General features: G+C 40.2%; 1 protein-coding gene across 3 annotated transcripts in view; it reads left to right on the forward strand.

Annotated features, from left to right (window-relative positions):
* flvcr2b (FLVCR choline and putative heme transporter 2b) overlaps positions 1 to 15,547 on the forward strand; it is a 38,514-nt gene that overhangs the window by 5,961 nt on the left and 17,006 nt on the right. Inside the window, exons 1-5 of one of the 3 annotated variants that reach the window (XM_078173783.1) lie at positions 895 to 1,731; positions 4,325 to 4,466; positions 10,049 to 10,189; positions 13,068 to 13,135; positions 14,767 to 14,870. In XM_078173783.1, coding sequence (XP_078029909.1) covers positions 1,081 to 1,731; positions 4,325 to 4,466; positions 10,049 to 10,189; positions 13,068 to 13,135; positions 14,767 to 14,870 — 1,106 coding nt within the window. In that variant the 5' untranslated portion in view covers positions 895 to 1,080. Of the gene's footprint in view, positions 1 to 894; positions 1,732 to 4,324; positions 4,467 to 10,048; positions 10,190 to 13,067; positions 13,136 to 14,766; positions 14,871 to 15,547 lie in introns of those variants that run through there. The other 2 variants (XM_033648633.2, XM_033648634.2) reach the window with 2 other exon arrangements.

Consider the following 15,547-nt stretch of genomic DNA (forward strand, 5'->3'; position numbering starts at 1 on the left):
ATTCTAAGTCCAAATGAGAAATACAATACAAAATATATGTACTATGTGTTTTAAAACATCACTTTAATTACTGATATGATGTAGCCTTTTAGTAAAAATGAATTAACTCATGTTTATTGTTGAAAAAAAGGACGGTTTATTGTCATTTTTACCATTGGTAGTTTCTCATATTCAGATTCTCTACATTTGGAATGGACAGAAAAAATAACACTTAATGAAGTATTTTAATTTGAAAAAAAAAAAAAAAAAAAGCTAATGATTTTTGAGTGCATTTAAAGAAGAACTCCAGCATTACAATGTGTTTTGTGTACACAACATAAGTAGGTTCGAATGGGTTAAGCCAAAACATGTTCTTTTCCTGTCCTTAAACAAGTGGTTTTGTGGCTAAATCTAACCACATGTTAACCACAGCATTGTCACAACATAAAATTGAAACACAAAGAAACATAAAGTTGCATTATATCCACCACATATTTAACATATACATAGAATATACAGTAACATACCTGTGGTTTGCGGAAATGTATAATGCCAACATTTACTCTGTGTTGCTGAAGGAAAAGGATATTCAGGAATTATCCTCAACAGTACAGGCCAGGGATCGGTAGGTGATCAATAACAAAAACCTGGAAACATTAACCTGTGGTAGCAGCTGCAAAATCCTCCAAATGAGTCAGCCTGCACAAGAGACTTAACTAAAGTTCAACAGAGAAATGAATCTGTTTCTGTTTTCTGGGGTCACTGTTACTGAGACAGTTAACTAAAGAGGTAACACAAGGTCTGAGTTTGTAGGAGTGGTTTGAGTAGAATGTAAAGATTTCCTATATTAACGTCACATGACAGGACTGAACTGATAAATAGGTGGTATAGAGGCTAAATGCCATCACATGCATGAGTTGTGAATGGACTGAGGACACGAGTAAAACTCCAGCTGTGCTCTCTCTCTGGCTTCTCTAAGAAAACCATCGTCCTGCTCCAGGCAGTTTGCACACAGGACAGCGAGCTGTGAGGACACAAGCTCCAAATCTTAAGACCTCTCACCTCTCACGCTCCAGGGGCCGCCACTTTAGGACAGTTACAATGCCACAAAACAATGCTTTGAAAGACAACCATGCAAATCCTGAACTCGGCGGTGAAGAATGGCCGTGGTCCAAGGCTGCAAAGAATCCCGCTCCGGGCCTCGCTTCGCTGCAGTGGACTCCAGGACCTTTGGGCAGAGCCATCTCCATTGGGTCACGGTTGGACGTCGAGGCTTTGCACGGTGACCGGGCAGAGCTGGTCCCAAAGGCTGAGACCAAACTTTACCACTGCCGCTGGGTCATGCTGTTTCTCTTCAGCACCGTCTCAGCCAGCAATGCCTTCATGTGGCTTCAGTACGGCATCATAAGCAACATATTCATGCGCTTCTACAACATTGACTCTCTGGCCATCGACTGGTTGGCCATGATCTACCTGCTCACTTACATCCCACTCATCCTGCCCGTCCTGTGGCTCCTGGACAACAGGGGAATCCGAGACGTTGTCCTCGTTGGGTCGGCCTTTAACTGCATTGGTGCTTGGATAAAAATTGGTAGCGCCGGTCCCGATCTGTTCCCAGTCACCTTTTTTGGCCAGTTTGTGTGCTCAGTAGCCACAGTGTTCGTCCTGGGTATTCCCTCTTACCTTGCCTCAGTGTGGTTTGGAGACAAAGAGGTTTCCACTGCTTGTTCCATAGGAGTTCTGGGAAACCAGGTTTGTCTGAATATCTAATTAATCCCCATTTAATTTCTACTACTGCAGCAGAGTCCACACAGTGAGGCAGCTGTCTGGAGATTATGCAGCTGCACTGGATGCCAGAGTTACACAGGACCTCTAGTGTCTTGGTGCGAGAGTCCAGAGAAAATAGTGTCAACTGTTTGCTGAAACCTCCTCGTCCTATTTTGTCTGCTCAGCTTAACATGTTCATATAGCAACCTGATTTGGTACTAATAAGAGAATAAGTAGGAATGCATAATTTTGGATTTTTACTGATATTCCAGAGAACATCAAGTCTCCCTTATAGTGCTACTAAAATATTGTTATGCCTACCCTTATCGTGATGGCCCACTGGCAGATGCAGACTTAAAATACAGTGCTTCTGAAGATGTACACATTGACAGGACAATGAAAAGGAAACTACTTCAATTTAGGTCCCATGTCAAAAAAAAATGCCATATGAAAGTAAATAAACTAAGAGTTATCCCAGTTTATCAGGTTTGGATGATGCTCTCCCTCAGACTATCCACAAACCACAACCAGGGCAAAGTTGACCTATTGGATTAATAAAAGTCACATAATTTATGCGTCATCTCATCAACCTGTCATATCGCAGATCGCAGTCTTTATCTGCTGATACTGATGGTGTGCAGATATTTTTGTGCATCCCTAAGAATAACTATTCCAAGATGGTTTTCTTTGGGGCTAAAAGTTGCATGTGGTGTGTTTCAGATGATTGACACAAGCTTGTTTGAAAACCATTTTAAAACAGTGGTTCCCAACTGGTGGGTCGTGGTCCAAAAGTGGGTTGAGGGTCCATTCTGAATGGACCACAAGTGATTTTCAAATGAATTAACTTTGCAGTGAATTTTCAGCACAGGGCTTTTATTTTGAAGCGCCGTTTCCTGCTGTAGAGTGAGTAAATAACAGCTACTTAACAGAGACAGCTAACTAGCTCAATGACATGGCCAAAAGCAGGTATGATGGTCAATATAACAAACTCTGTGGGACCTTGAACTAATGACCATGAGAATTCTGGACCCCGTGGCTGAACCAGTTGGGAACCACTGGTGATGGTTGAAATAAATTTGAAATCATTTATTTTAACAATTAAGGTTGAACGACCAAGATGTATTGTAGATAATTCAGCTCCTATCTATATTTGAATATCAGTTGGATCCTAAAGTTATTAAATTTCCATTTAAATCATTATATAATGTTAGATCATTTGAATATAAACTTTATTTGTTGCTGTCAGTAGTTTTTAGCGAAAGTAATACAGAAGAGAAAAAAAAGAAATTTACATTTTAAAGGTCTGGTGTGAAGGATTTAGTGGCATCTAGTGGTGAGGTCACAGATTGCAGCCAACTAAAACTTCTCCAGCATGCATAGTGTGTAGGAAATCTATGGTGGCTAAAGCGAAATTGCAAAAATAAAAATGGCCCTATCTAGAGCCAACGTTTGATTTGTTTGTTCTGGGCTGCTGTAGAAACGATGTGTTGGACTCTGTGAAAGAGGACCCGCGCAGTATCTAAATATAAACGGCTCATTCTTAGATAACAAGAACACAACATTTCTTAGTTTCAGGTGATTATAATCTAATGAAAACAGAGTTATGACTGTCCTCCTGAGACCTCAGCTTTTGTTTGGTATATTGGCTAATGGGATCAGTAGGACCTGACAAATATAAAAATTGTCTTTAAACAGGAAGTATTTGTGGGGAAAAGAAATGATGTCCTCATATGGGGACAATGGGTTTATCTTAATAGTCTCAAGTGTCTAATAAAGTATAAAACTTATCACCTGAACATTGATGTGCAAAAACTAAATTACAAATGTTGCAACAAATCTTGTAATTCATTAATTTGGAAACTCTGCATGAATTTTCCTTGATCCACACTCCAAGCTAGGAACGTCCTTTTGTCTGTAGGAACAGTCTGTCACACCAAATTGGTCCCAATGTCCTCAGAGGAGACGATTATAAAAGCATGCTGCTGTTGCTAAAGTTGGGCAAATTTGTTGCCACATCAAACTACAAACATCATTAATCATAAATAAACAAGTTTCAGCCATAAAATGTGATCAGGTTTTGGACCTTGTCCACTTTTGTGTCGGGATTGGCTGTAGACTGACTTGGCAGAGATGGCTGCCATCTTGTTTTTACATGGATTAGTGTATTAGGCAATTGCTACCATTAGATGACACAAAAATGTGTCCATGTATGAGGACAACAGGTCTAAGTTAAGTAGAATGAAGTATAAGGTGCAGCAAACCCAGAATGTTATGTCCTCATATGAGGACGCGGGGTCTCAGGAGGATATTATGTACCATTTCTGCCAAGAGATGCCCCTAAATCCTACACACTGGACCTTTAAGTGCAAACAATAATAGCTTTTATATACACATGTTGTGGTACCATTCAGTCAGTATGTATGGAAATTAGAAAATAAGGGGCAATAATGGTGTTAAAAGCAAAACTTTCCTGATTTAAAGCCATTCTGGTTTTATTTAACTGAGAAAACAAAAATGTGTCTTTGCCCCTGAACTGTTTTTTCTTTAATTTGTGTTGTATGTGTTGACTGTGTTCTAGTTGGGTATTGCCATTGGGTTCCTCGTGCCTCCCATCCTGGTGCCTAATGTGGACGACTTGGACGAGCTGGCTCACCACATCAGCATCATGTTCTACATCACAGCAGGAGTGGCGACATTACTCTTCATCCTTGTTGTCTTCGGTAAGATCTGTCATGTCAAAACTAGTGTTTTCATACTTACTTCCAGTCTTATCTAGCCATGCAGACGGAGCCGGATATCTGCAGATAAAACCGAAACTTTCAGCATGGCTAGACACCGTGACTTGTTTCCTGCAATTTCAACAGTTTTTCAATTTACATAAAATGTAGATTAAGTGGATTCAAATGCAGTTTTAGGCTGATACTGCACCGTGCAACCAGTGATCTTTTGTGAATGGATAAACAGGGTGAGGTGGTCAATGAAGCAGTCAAGTGAGTGAAGTGAATGAAGTCAGAGGTGACATCACCTCACTTAGCTTTTCCCCTTCACTTGATACTGTTAAATAGAAACACACTGTTTCATGTGTATTGTCTCAGTCTTTTTTGCTCAGGCTAATGGGATTTTCTTATTCAGTGGATCAGCTTGATGAAGGTTTTAATTTACAGCAGACTTCCACTGTGACAAGAAGCACCATTCAGTGGACAAGAAAAGTGCTGACCTGCATGCTCGCACCAACACAAAACCCTCCCAGAAGGGGTGGTTTACAAAAAAGATGCTGTTGTGGTGCAAGTGAGGTCAGGAGAAATGTCATGGGAACAGGCACAAAAGTATTTCAACATACTGGACAGGATTGTTTTTTAAAGTATGTATTACTTATAGATGAGGGTGTGGGCTTAGCTTCAACATTGGTGGGGGCAAAACACATGAAACTGGAGATTGAGAGTCTTCCAATACAAAACAAATAGTATCAAACACTGAATTTCTTGCTTCTGGTGAATTTTTATGCACCAATCTGTGCCCCTACACCTATGGTTATAGATGTATTAGAGGACCTGTGATCACAAAAGTAAGTTTACTGGTAGAGGGAAGTGGCCTGACTTAACGTGACCAACAGGATGTGAGTTGTCAGGAAAAATGCTTAGTTGTAGTCTGCTTCATATCTGCTGCTCATGCCTTTTAACCCTCTTTGTCTTTTTCCTACCACTCCCTAATGCATTGTCTCACAGTTTACTTTCCTAATTGTACATTGAGCACCTCATGTAGGAACCACATTTGTTTTCTCCCTGTGAGCTAGAATCATAGGGAGGAAGAGAGATTAATACCTAAAATGCTCAGTCAGAACAGAGTAGGAAATTATGAGCTGTTAATATGTAGTAGTCCATAGAGAGCAGAGGGTTTGGTAGTTGTATCAGAGGAGGAACAAGCTACATGAAAAAGCCGTTGTCCTGTCAGGACAGGGGGAGGGCGCGGGTGCTCGTAAGCGTTCTGCATTCAGAAACACAAAAGGATGCTTGTGAAGGCATTCCATAGTGGCACCACGTACAACATTCAGACAAATCATCAGTGTAGTTAGTTTAAAGACAAACAAAGATATAGAGTAGATAGAGAGAAATTTACCCACATCATATAACTCTTAAGACCTGCACCTCCCCAGAAATACACGTCGCAGCGGTGCAGATCTCCTGTTGATTGTGTACTTATTTTGCATGCCTAGTTTTTTAAGTTTTAAGTTTTTAAGTTTAAATTTTGAAATCTTTAATCTGACTCTTTCCCCTTGGCTGCTGTAACACTGGAATTTCTCAATTATGGGATTAATAAAGATGTATCTTATCTTACCTTATCTTAGCCTGACACCATTTCCCTCAGAGGAAATGAAGCTTTTATTTACTATAATTTCACAGATAAGAAACAGTAAATTGTGAAGATAAAAAAGCCCCCTCAAAATCGCATTTTATGTCTAGTGTGTGATTTATCCTGGCTTCATATGAGTAGAGGAAAACTCCGCTCATCACAAGGCTAATTTAAATAATGGAAAATGCCATAGGCTTGTGCTAATAACATTAGCATGTTGTATTTGTTTGGAAAACGTGTTTAGTATAAGACAGTTGTTTTGTCAGTGAACCTTGTGAGTTGTAATGGAGCCGAATTTTGTAACATTACCTTTGTTGAATGTTGCTTTTGTCCCTGGCTTCATATGAGTAAAGTCCGCTAGCTGCTAGGCTAATTTAAACAATGTAAAATGCCATAGGCTTGTGCTAATAACAGTAGAACAGAAAATGTGTCCAACAAAAGACAAGTGTTATGTCTGCTGCTAATAAGACATGTTTGATGTGTTTTTTGAATCAACTCAGCTTTACAGCACTGGTTAGCTAATGTTAGCTTTGTCCGCTCTTCACTGCACACCCGCCGGGTTAAATGGGAGATAGCTAGGGGCTCCACTCATTTGTAATTACTGCTGTAAACACTGTCCCCGTGGTTGGACGACGTTACTGCAGAAACATGGTGGGCACCCTCCAGTGTCCCCAGCGTGTTAGCCCTGGTGAATAAGTGGCTTCATTTTGAGCCACAAAACCTCTTTGGCATTTTAACCATGTTAGAACCACTAGCTATGCTTACACTGCTAATGGTGCTAACAGCGTTAATAGCGATGCTAAAGAGGGTTTGGGGCTCAAAATTGAGCTGCTGCTTTAACAGGATGACCTGGGGGGAGACTGGAGGGTGAGTGCAATGTTTTCAAAGCAACTCTGTTGGGACTGGCAGGGCGTTACTAGTGGTAATTGCTGAATAAGCGGTGCCGCTAGCTAGCTCCCACAGGGTCATCCCTATGTTTCCAGGGTTCTATGTTTCCCGGGTTCTATGTTCCCCTCTTACCACCCAAAAGGGTTCTGTGTTTCCCGCTTGGTTGAGCGGGAAACATAGAACCTGGGAAACATAGAACCATTTTTGTGTAAGCAGGGAACATAGAACCTTTTTTGCAGGGATAAGTGGGGAACATAGAACCCGGGAAACATAGATATGCTCCCGCTCCCATGCTTGGCTGGCGCGCAGTGCAGAGCAGCCAAGGCTAGCTAACCAGTGAAGGCCAGAGAGTGAGCAGTGGGCACTGTGTTTCCGTGGCTAGCTATCTGTCTGTGTCCTACCAGATCCGGGTAGTACACAGCGCAGGAAACCGTTCATAGTATTTCTACGTGATTTCGGTTAACCGCCAATTACTCGCATGCAGTTGATTCTTATGGCCGATGGATGTGACTTACGCTGCTCTTGGTTACTCCAGCGAGATAATTCACACCAGTTGGCCACAGTGGTTTCATGATATGACACATATACTCACAGACATAGCACACCCTCACACATACATGCAAGATGCCATGTGTGAGGGTTGTCCTGCTGGCAGGGCCATCTGTAGCCCTGCAACAGGCCCGTGAGTCAGCAGGGCAGACAGAGTCCCAGGATTCAGAGATTTGCATAAACAGTGTGCAGAGAGAGGTGAGAGAAGAAGCTTGGCGGCTGCCTTCCTCTGAACAAATTGGCTGCCAAAGTTAACCACAGAGAAAGTCTGCATTACGATAAGAGGTGATCTGGTTGAGTGAGTAAGGGTAATCACCGGGGGTGGCAAAGGGTAATGAGTTCACACAAACCATTATTTTTTTAAAAAAAAGTACAGTTTCAACTAATTTTGCATTTCTTTTGAATAAAAATGACATGCAGCTAAGATCATTAACAACTTCATGGGGTCTATTAGAGCAGCTGTCTCAAAGAGCAGGTTAGTTTCATAGTGATTAGTGAGACTGATTACTGAACACAAGACCTCAGGTCAGATCTGCTGGGGGGAGGGGGGGAGAAAAGACTGGTTCAGCTCCAAGAGCCACAAAGATCTGTGAATCACCATGAGGCCTGTGGTAACATGCCTCAGTCAGAAGAAAAGAGACTGACACAGGTCCTTACACATATATAAGGGTATCTATGTCATGTAGCCTATTATGTGGAGGTGTGCTGAGTGAGGTGGAGTTGTGCGGACTTGTCCAGCTCTGAATATGTACTTTTCTGCGGCTCAGTGGGGCTCCATGCTCCTCTCATTTCTAGGACATTTGAAGCACTCTTTCCTTGTAAAGAGGATAAACAAGACGTCCAACAGTAACCTAGTGTTATTTTAAGTGCTAAAACGTTCAATATTTCCCTTACAATTTGTTCTTTAGCAGCTTCTAAATAAAAAGACACTTTTTCATATTTTGACATCACATACAGACCAGAGGTCCAATTTTTCTGGTTGCACCATTGTTGCACATCATTTTATGCACGTTTTCCTGTGAGTCAGTTAAACTTAAAGGAGCTGTGTGTGACAGTCGGAGCATTAAAGGAGAACTGCACCCACAAAATGATCATTTGTGTATCAGTTACTCACCATGAGGTGACATGAATCAGTGAAGAAAACTTTGTTTTTCTCGCATGCCTCTACAATAAATGGAGAATCCAAAAAGGCTAGTCGAGCTGTAACTGTAGCTTGACTTGACTGTGCATGTAAATGTACACACATGTCGAACCATCCATTTACAAACTCACACACAACCCAAGTCTCATTTATCCAGGCATGCTCAGTACTTCCTGAACATATGCATTTTTGCTAAAACATTCTGAGTTAAAACATGCCAGTACGAACAGTTTCATGTATGGCTGAGTAGCATGCCTGGCCAAACGCATACATTTGAACTCTTTTCAAGCAGAGCTTATATCCAGGCGCGTGCCCAGGCACGATCAGGGTGCGCTACTCTTCTGGGGAAGTGTTTTATATTGTAACATTTTAGTGACAATGCATGTTTTTGGGACGTACTTAGCATATGACTGGATAAATTAGACTCAAATTATACTACTTGTTTTACGTGAGAGTTTGTAAACTGATATATTTTAGCTGTTGTTAAATGTGGCCCCCAATGACGTTATAAAAATGGTGTCCTGAGGAGTTACTGAGGTCACGCTCCTTCTATGTGTGTTGTAATCTGAGTCGCACTGGTTAGCCAGTTGCCGCCTCTTTGCACTGTGCTTATATGGCTGTTACTGCAGATAATGCTGTCCCAAAGCAAACCACGGTGGCTAAACGCCCACCCTCAGTCCCCCTTCACATTACCACTGTAAGCTCTGTCAGCACTGCCGTTGTTGGCCCTGTTAGCACCACTAGCTGGTTGCTGCTGCCTCTGCCAACCTTTTGTGTGCAGGCAATCCCAGCTCAAACTTTGAATGGTAAATATGCTCTGATTGTCACATACAGCTCCTTTAATTTACACATTTGTACACACTGCAGTGTTGACTATAATTTATATAATGATGAAGGTGCAAACGAATTTAAGAGGTTAACAATGCAACATGTCTGACAATAAACCAGGACACCGGATATATGTTATAAGATTTTGTTCACTAGTCTTTGTTCATGACTGTGTTCTCTTATGTCTAAATGTTTATTCACGAGCAAGGAACACGCAACCAATCAGATACGTTTTAGAAGATTTATTGGACAATAATGAATTGGATGGATGGATGGATGGATTATTGAGTGCGGTGTGGGGAGATTTGGAGGTCCGTAGTGGCGCCCGGGCATCGATGAACCCCTAGTGTCCTAGAGGAGAGGAGACAGGGAGATAAGGTGAAAGAGGGTGGGAGGGAGGGATGCGAATGCAGGAGCGAGAGACTGAGGAAAGGGTTAGTTCCGCTTATATAGTAGGCTAGAAGGCTGTGATTGGTGTGTGTTCCCGCTCCTGAAACTGCGCTTTAACAAGCTTCGAATATTGACTTTGGTGTCTCCACATGTCAGTTTTCCAGGAGCGTCCTAAACTTCCTCCGACTCAGGCCCAGGCCACAGCTCGCACCATCCCACCAGAACACTACTCCTACACAGCTTCTATCCTCAGGCTGCTCCGCAACAAGCCCTTCATCCTCCTCATCATTACTTATGGTGAGTCATCATCACTGTCCACAGTAATAGTTATTTGTCTGAGTTAATTCTATGGACCAAAAACATCCACAATTTCTGATCTGTGTGGTTTGAATTGTTTGATTTCTGATTTCTTAATCTTTCAAGTGGATATGGCAATGTTGCCAGCAAACAGTTGCTTATTTGCATATCGAGCAGCTACAGATCAACATTATCAATCATGTTTATCTAATGAATGTAAGTCCAATATTTCCTCTCTTTTAGCTATGTTTTTTGTCTCCACCCTCTTCAGAGGCAAATGTCTGTCTCTAGTAAATATATTGACATTATAGCCACTTTAAAATCAACCAATCCAGCTGAAAACAGAGGACAGATTCAGATATTCCCCAACACATCATCAGAGTTGACTTGCACCACATCAGTTACTGATTCAGCTGGAAAATAGGTGTTACATTAGCATAGAAATCACTTACTGATCTTGAAGAAAGCCCCAAGTCTCGCCTTTTAAAGTGTAACTGGTTTTATCTTATTATAAGTCATAAACATGCACAAAGTCATTAGTTATCCAGACGCTCATAGCAGAGTGTGCTTGACCTGGAGGGGTCCAAAGTTTGCTTGTAGTCTGGCAATATTTAACAAATGATCGATGTGTCCTTAAGATAAAAAGTTTTATGAAATATAAATTACTCTGGGATATGAAATTAGTTTCTTTGCAGTGAAATTAGTCGAGTTTGTCAAATCACAGCCGCTACGTCCAACAGCTGTGAGCAGTTCAAGTAAACACTTTCATCTTGCTTGACCCAACTGTTGTGTCACTTCATGTGACGATTCATGTGACTTTTATTAGTGTGTGTGTGTCTCTCTGTGTCTTTCTGCATATGATTTTAAGACTGTCAGATAACTATTTGGTATCAGATTTACACGTGATTTCCGCTCTGTCCTGCAGGCTTAACCCAGTTGCCAAAATAAATGTTGACACTGTACATATCTGCAAACCATGGATTTGCTGCTTTTGTATGTCTCAGATGTAGCAGATATCTTGAATCCTTACATCTTTTTCCATTTAAATTTTCAAGTTTATGTTTTCACGATGCTTTCATTGAAGTGTGGTTATGGTAAGACATAAAACCACTTGGTTAGGGTTAGGAAAACATAATGTTTTGGCTTAAAATGCCTGGTTTTGTTCACCATAAACACAGCTGGACATGTCCCGAACTGTCATTAAAGATTACCTGCTTTTGTTGCTACGGACTTGACTGGAAATGTCTCGTCGAAAATACCCAGTTTTGCTGCCACAAAAGATCTTGTTTTGTTGCCACAAATACAAATGAAAATATCCTGAACTGTTTTTCTAAATCACCTGCTTTTATATCTACAAACACAGCTGGACATATCCCAAACTGGGATTGGTCACCGCAAACTTGACTGGAAATGTCCCAACGTCTTGTCAAAAATACCCAGTTTTGTTACCACAAACATAAATGGAAATGTCCCGAACTGTCGTTTTTGTTGAGTACGCAGTTTTGTGGCCAAAACACAATGAGAAATGTCCTGAACTGTCACTAAAAAACATACGCTTTTATTGCTGCAAACATGGCTGGACATATCCCAAACTGTCTTTAAAGATTACCTGGTTTTGTTGCCACAAACACAGCTGAAAATGTCCCAATGTCTCGTTGAAAATACTCAGTTTTGTTGCCACAAACAAGATTGAAAATATCCAGATCTGTGGTTAAAATATACTTGTTGACTTGACTGGAAATGTCCCAATATTTTGTTAAAAGTACCCAGTTTTGTGGCCTCAAACACAAATGAAAATGTCCTGAACTGTCATTAAAAAATACTCGCTTTCATTGCTACAAACACAGCTGGACATATCCAGAACTGTTGTTAAAGAATACTTGGTTTGATCGCCACAGACGTGACTGGAAATGCCCCGATGTGCCCTTTAAAAAAGAACAAGTTTGGTTGGCAAAAGACAGCTGAAAATGCCCTGACGTCTTGTTTTGTCCCACGGACACGAATGAAATTGTCCTCAACTGTCATTAGAAAGCACCCACTTTTGTTGCTACAAACATGAATAGAAACGTCCCGACGTGTCGTTTAAAATACAGCTTTCATTGCTGTTGTGGCAGAAGTGAACAAATACAGAGTGAAACGATCAGGTTGTATTTTGTGCTATTTAATAAAGGGTTAAAACAGAATAATAAGAGCTATAACAGAGTCAGTTTATTTCAGCTGAAAGGTCCTGGCTCTGACACCTGGAGTGCCCTCTGTAGGTCTGACAAAGAATCACAGATTCAGTCACATAATATAATTAAACCTCAGAAGTGTACAGCAGGAGGGAGGCACAGGGAGACCTTCAGTTAACTGATAACTGTCATGAGAACAGCTACAAAGCAATCTTCCCATACACAAATGAAAAGTTTTCAAGGACACAGTTTACCTCTGGTACAGTGAAGCGTTATACACAAGAGGAGCCAGAATACGACATGTCTGTATATGTTTTTTTCATTTTACATCCTCACTTGTTTTATTCTCTAAACATTTTTCCAAAAATGCTGTTTTTATGCAGGTGTATGTTCTTCCTGTGTCGTTAATGTCTGAGTAACCGACTGTATCTAAAACCTTTGCAAGACAAAATCTTCCGACCTTTGCAGACCTGTCCTTTTATAGAAGTCCTTGGTTTGGGTCGGCTCTCTGTTTAGGAAACCAGCCTGATTAGGGTCATTCGACACAATCCAAAACCCTTCAACTGCTCTCATTAAAGTATTTCATCATTCTCATAAGGAAGTTAGCTCAATGCTTCGTTAACATTGTGAAAGGTTTCCTGAAAGATGTTTCTGTCCTGTGGTTTGTCGTGTGAAGACTCTGTCTGACAATATTTCCCACTGCACAGGTTTGAACGTGGGTTGTTTCTATGCTGTTGGCACCCTGCTGAACCGCATGATCATCGAGCATTACCCTGTAAGTCCCGCCCATTGTTTCTGTGTACGAATAATAACATGCAGTTTGGTGTTTCCTCTGTATTGATATCTATTACCTAATGTTCTTGTTACACTTTCCGTAGTTTGATATTTCAGGACTTAATAAGCTGATTTTACTTTTCTATTTTGCATTGCAACCACACTTTGGTGACTTAAACTGCAATATTTAATACCCAAGAAATAATACCAAACAATATCAATAAATTGCAGTGTGGTGACAGATTAAAGGAACACTTGACTCCCTCAAAAAACATTTCTATATCAGTAACTCACCTCATGTTTCATCGACTTTTTTCCTTGTGCGCCTCCACTGTGAACGAAGAATCCAAAAACTGAAAAAAAAAAAAAAAAAAAAAAAAATAGGTGACCTCGTTTAGATACAGCAAAATCAACAAGAAAATCAGCCTCCATCAGTTAGTTTATTTGTGTTCTTGTGTGACTTTGGTGTTTGAAAGGGTTAGTTCAGGTTCACCAAAGTCACACAATAACACACCGGCTGAAGTTGTAGCCCAGTTCCTTGTCAGAAAGGACTGTCTGTTTGGGAAGAACTGAGCATACGACTGGATAAATGAGACTTGGATTATGTTGTTATATTTGTAAACAGATGTTTTGATGTAGTTTTGCTGTTAAATGTGGTCGCCTATTTTTTTTTTCAGTTTTTGGATTCTTCGTGCATGTTTTGGTATATTTTTGCTGTTGTTTAACACAACACACAATCTTCGCTCACAGTGAAAGCAAGGGAGAAAAAATAGGTTTGCTTCACAAATTCTAACATGAGTTGAGTAACTGATGTATAAATTGTAATTTGTGGGGTGAAGTATTCCTTTCACGAATGATAATTTCAGTTTTCTCTGGGCAAAACAATTATTCATTGCTTATTAGAAGTTTTTTTTCTTCGACAATTTTATTTTAATTTTTATATTTTTTGTATCTTAAGTAGTAGTGTTAAACACTGTAGCAAAATGCACATTTTTATTTTACTTTATTTATATCTTGGATTTTATTTTATTTTTAATATTTTTTAACATCTTTAGTACTAGTGTCAAACACTGTAGCAAAAGGCACATTTTATTTTTATTTTAATGCACATTTTCATTTTTATTTAATTTTATTTTTCACTTTATTTTATTTAATTATATTTAATTTTTTTAAAATGTAATTTAATTTAATTTAATTTTATTCTATTTTATTTCATTTTACTTTATTTTATTGCTTTATATGTCCATACTTCTATTGCATACTCTTATTCTTACTTCTTCTAATTCTGTATTCTTTACATCGGGGCAACTGTAACGAAACATAATTTCTCCTGGGGAATCAAGGAAGTATTTCTATTTCTGATTTTTCCACCGAAGTACCGCAACAGGATGCTGCTAACATATTTGTATAATTTTATAGAATAACATTACCTGCTGAAGCTTTAATTTAATTTTACTCTCCATCAGTAGGTGGTGTAGAGAAAGGATTTATGTGACACCAGATGTGAGACTCAACTCTCCTCCACTCCCCTGCCTGAAATGAAATGTGCTGTCTCTCAAACTGCCTCGCCTTTCCTTGGTATGAAAGGCCGTAAGGGCGTTAATCTAAGTCCTATCTTCCTTGACCCCGTAGGGAGAAGAGGTGAATGCTGGGAGGATTGGCCTCACCATTGTCATCGCGGGGATGGTCGGCTCCCTCATCTGTGGCATTTGGCTGGACAAAACTAAAACCTACAAGTAAGGCGAATGTCGGAGAGGAAAAGCACATGACTTCTTTTAAGCTGTATTTATATATTTAGCGGACCCTATTTGACACAAGCAGCCACACAATCGTTTGTCTGTCCTGTTTATTGTCATTTCGCTTCTCATCTCGCTGCAGTTTTTGTTTAGTGTTTATTTGTTGGGGCTCTGTGTCTGTTTATCCAGGTGCAGCTTGCTGTTCTTAACACTGATCGCCGTGGCCTCATGAGCCTTTTGGCTGTGTAGTGACAGCAGGGTCCGCCCCATGGGGGGTTTCAGTCGACCTCCCATTGTCTTATTTACGAGAGTTTTGTTCTGCAAATGAAGGAATGCGAGTGTTTGTGGCTCACATGCAGAGAAACATTCAGTCTTACCTGACTCTGTTGTCTCATCCAGATATTGGAATTACTCTCATATGTATTTTAAATACACTGGTTGCTCATTCGCACACACTTTCGGATGCATCTTTTAAATGAGACATTTCAGTGTTATTACAAATCCAGTGGAATCCTGTGGATACAGTCGGTATTAATGGGAACAACCACAAAACAATGGGGAAATCAAAGCATTTGCTAGTTACATTAAAGTTGCTGTGTGGCTTTCTGCATGTGAAATAAGCTTAGAAATCCAGAGTTAAAGGTGCTTCTGTCAACCTGGATTCCTTTTTCAGTTTT

Source organism: Epinephelus lanceolatus, chromosome 13 (assembly GCF_041903045.1).
Source record: "Epinephelus lanceolatus isolate andai-2023 chromosome 13, ASM4190304v1, whole genome shotgun sequence".
NCBI lineage: Eukaryota > Metazoa > Chordata > Actinopteri > Perciformes > Serranidae > Epinephelus > Epinephelus lanceolatus.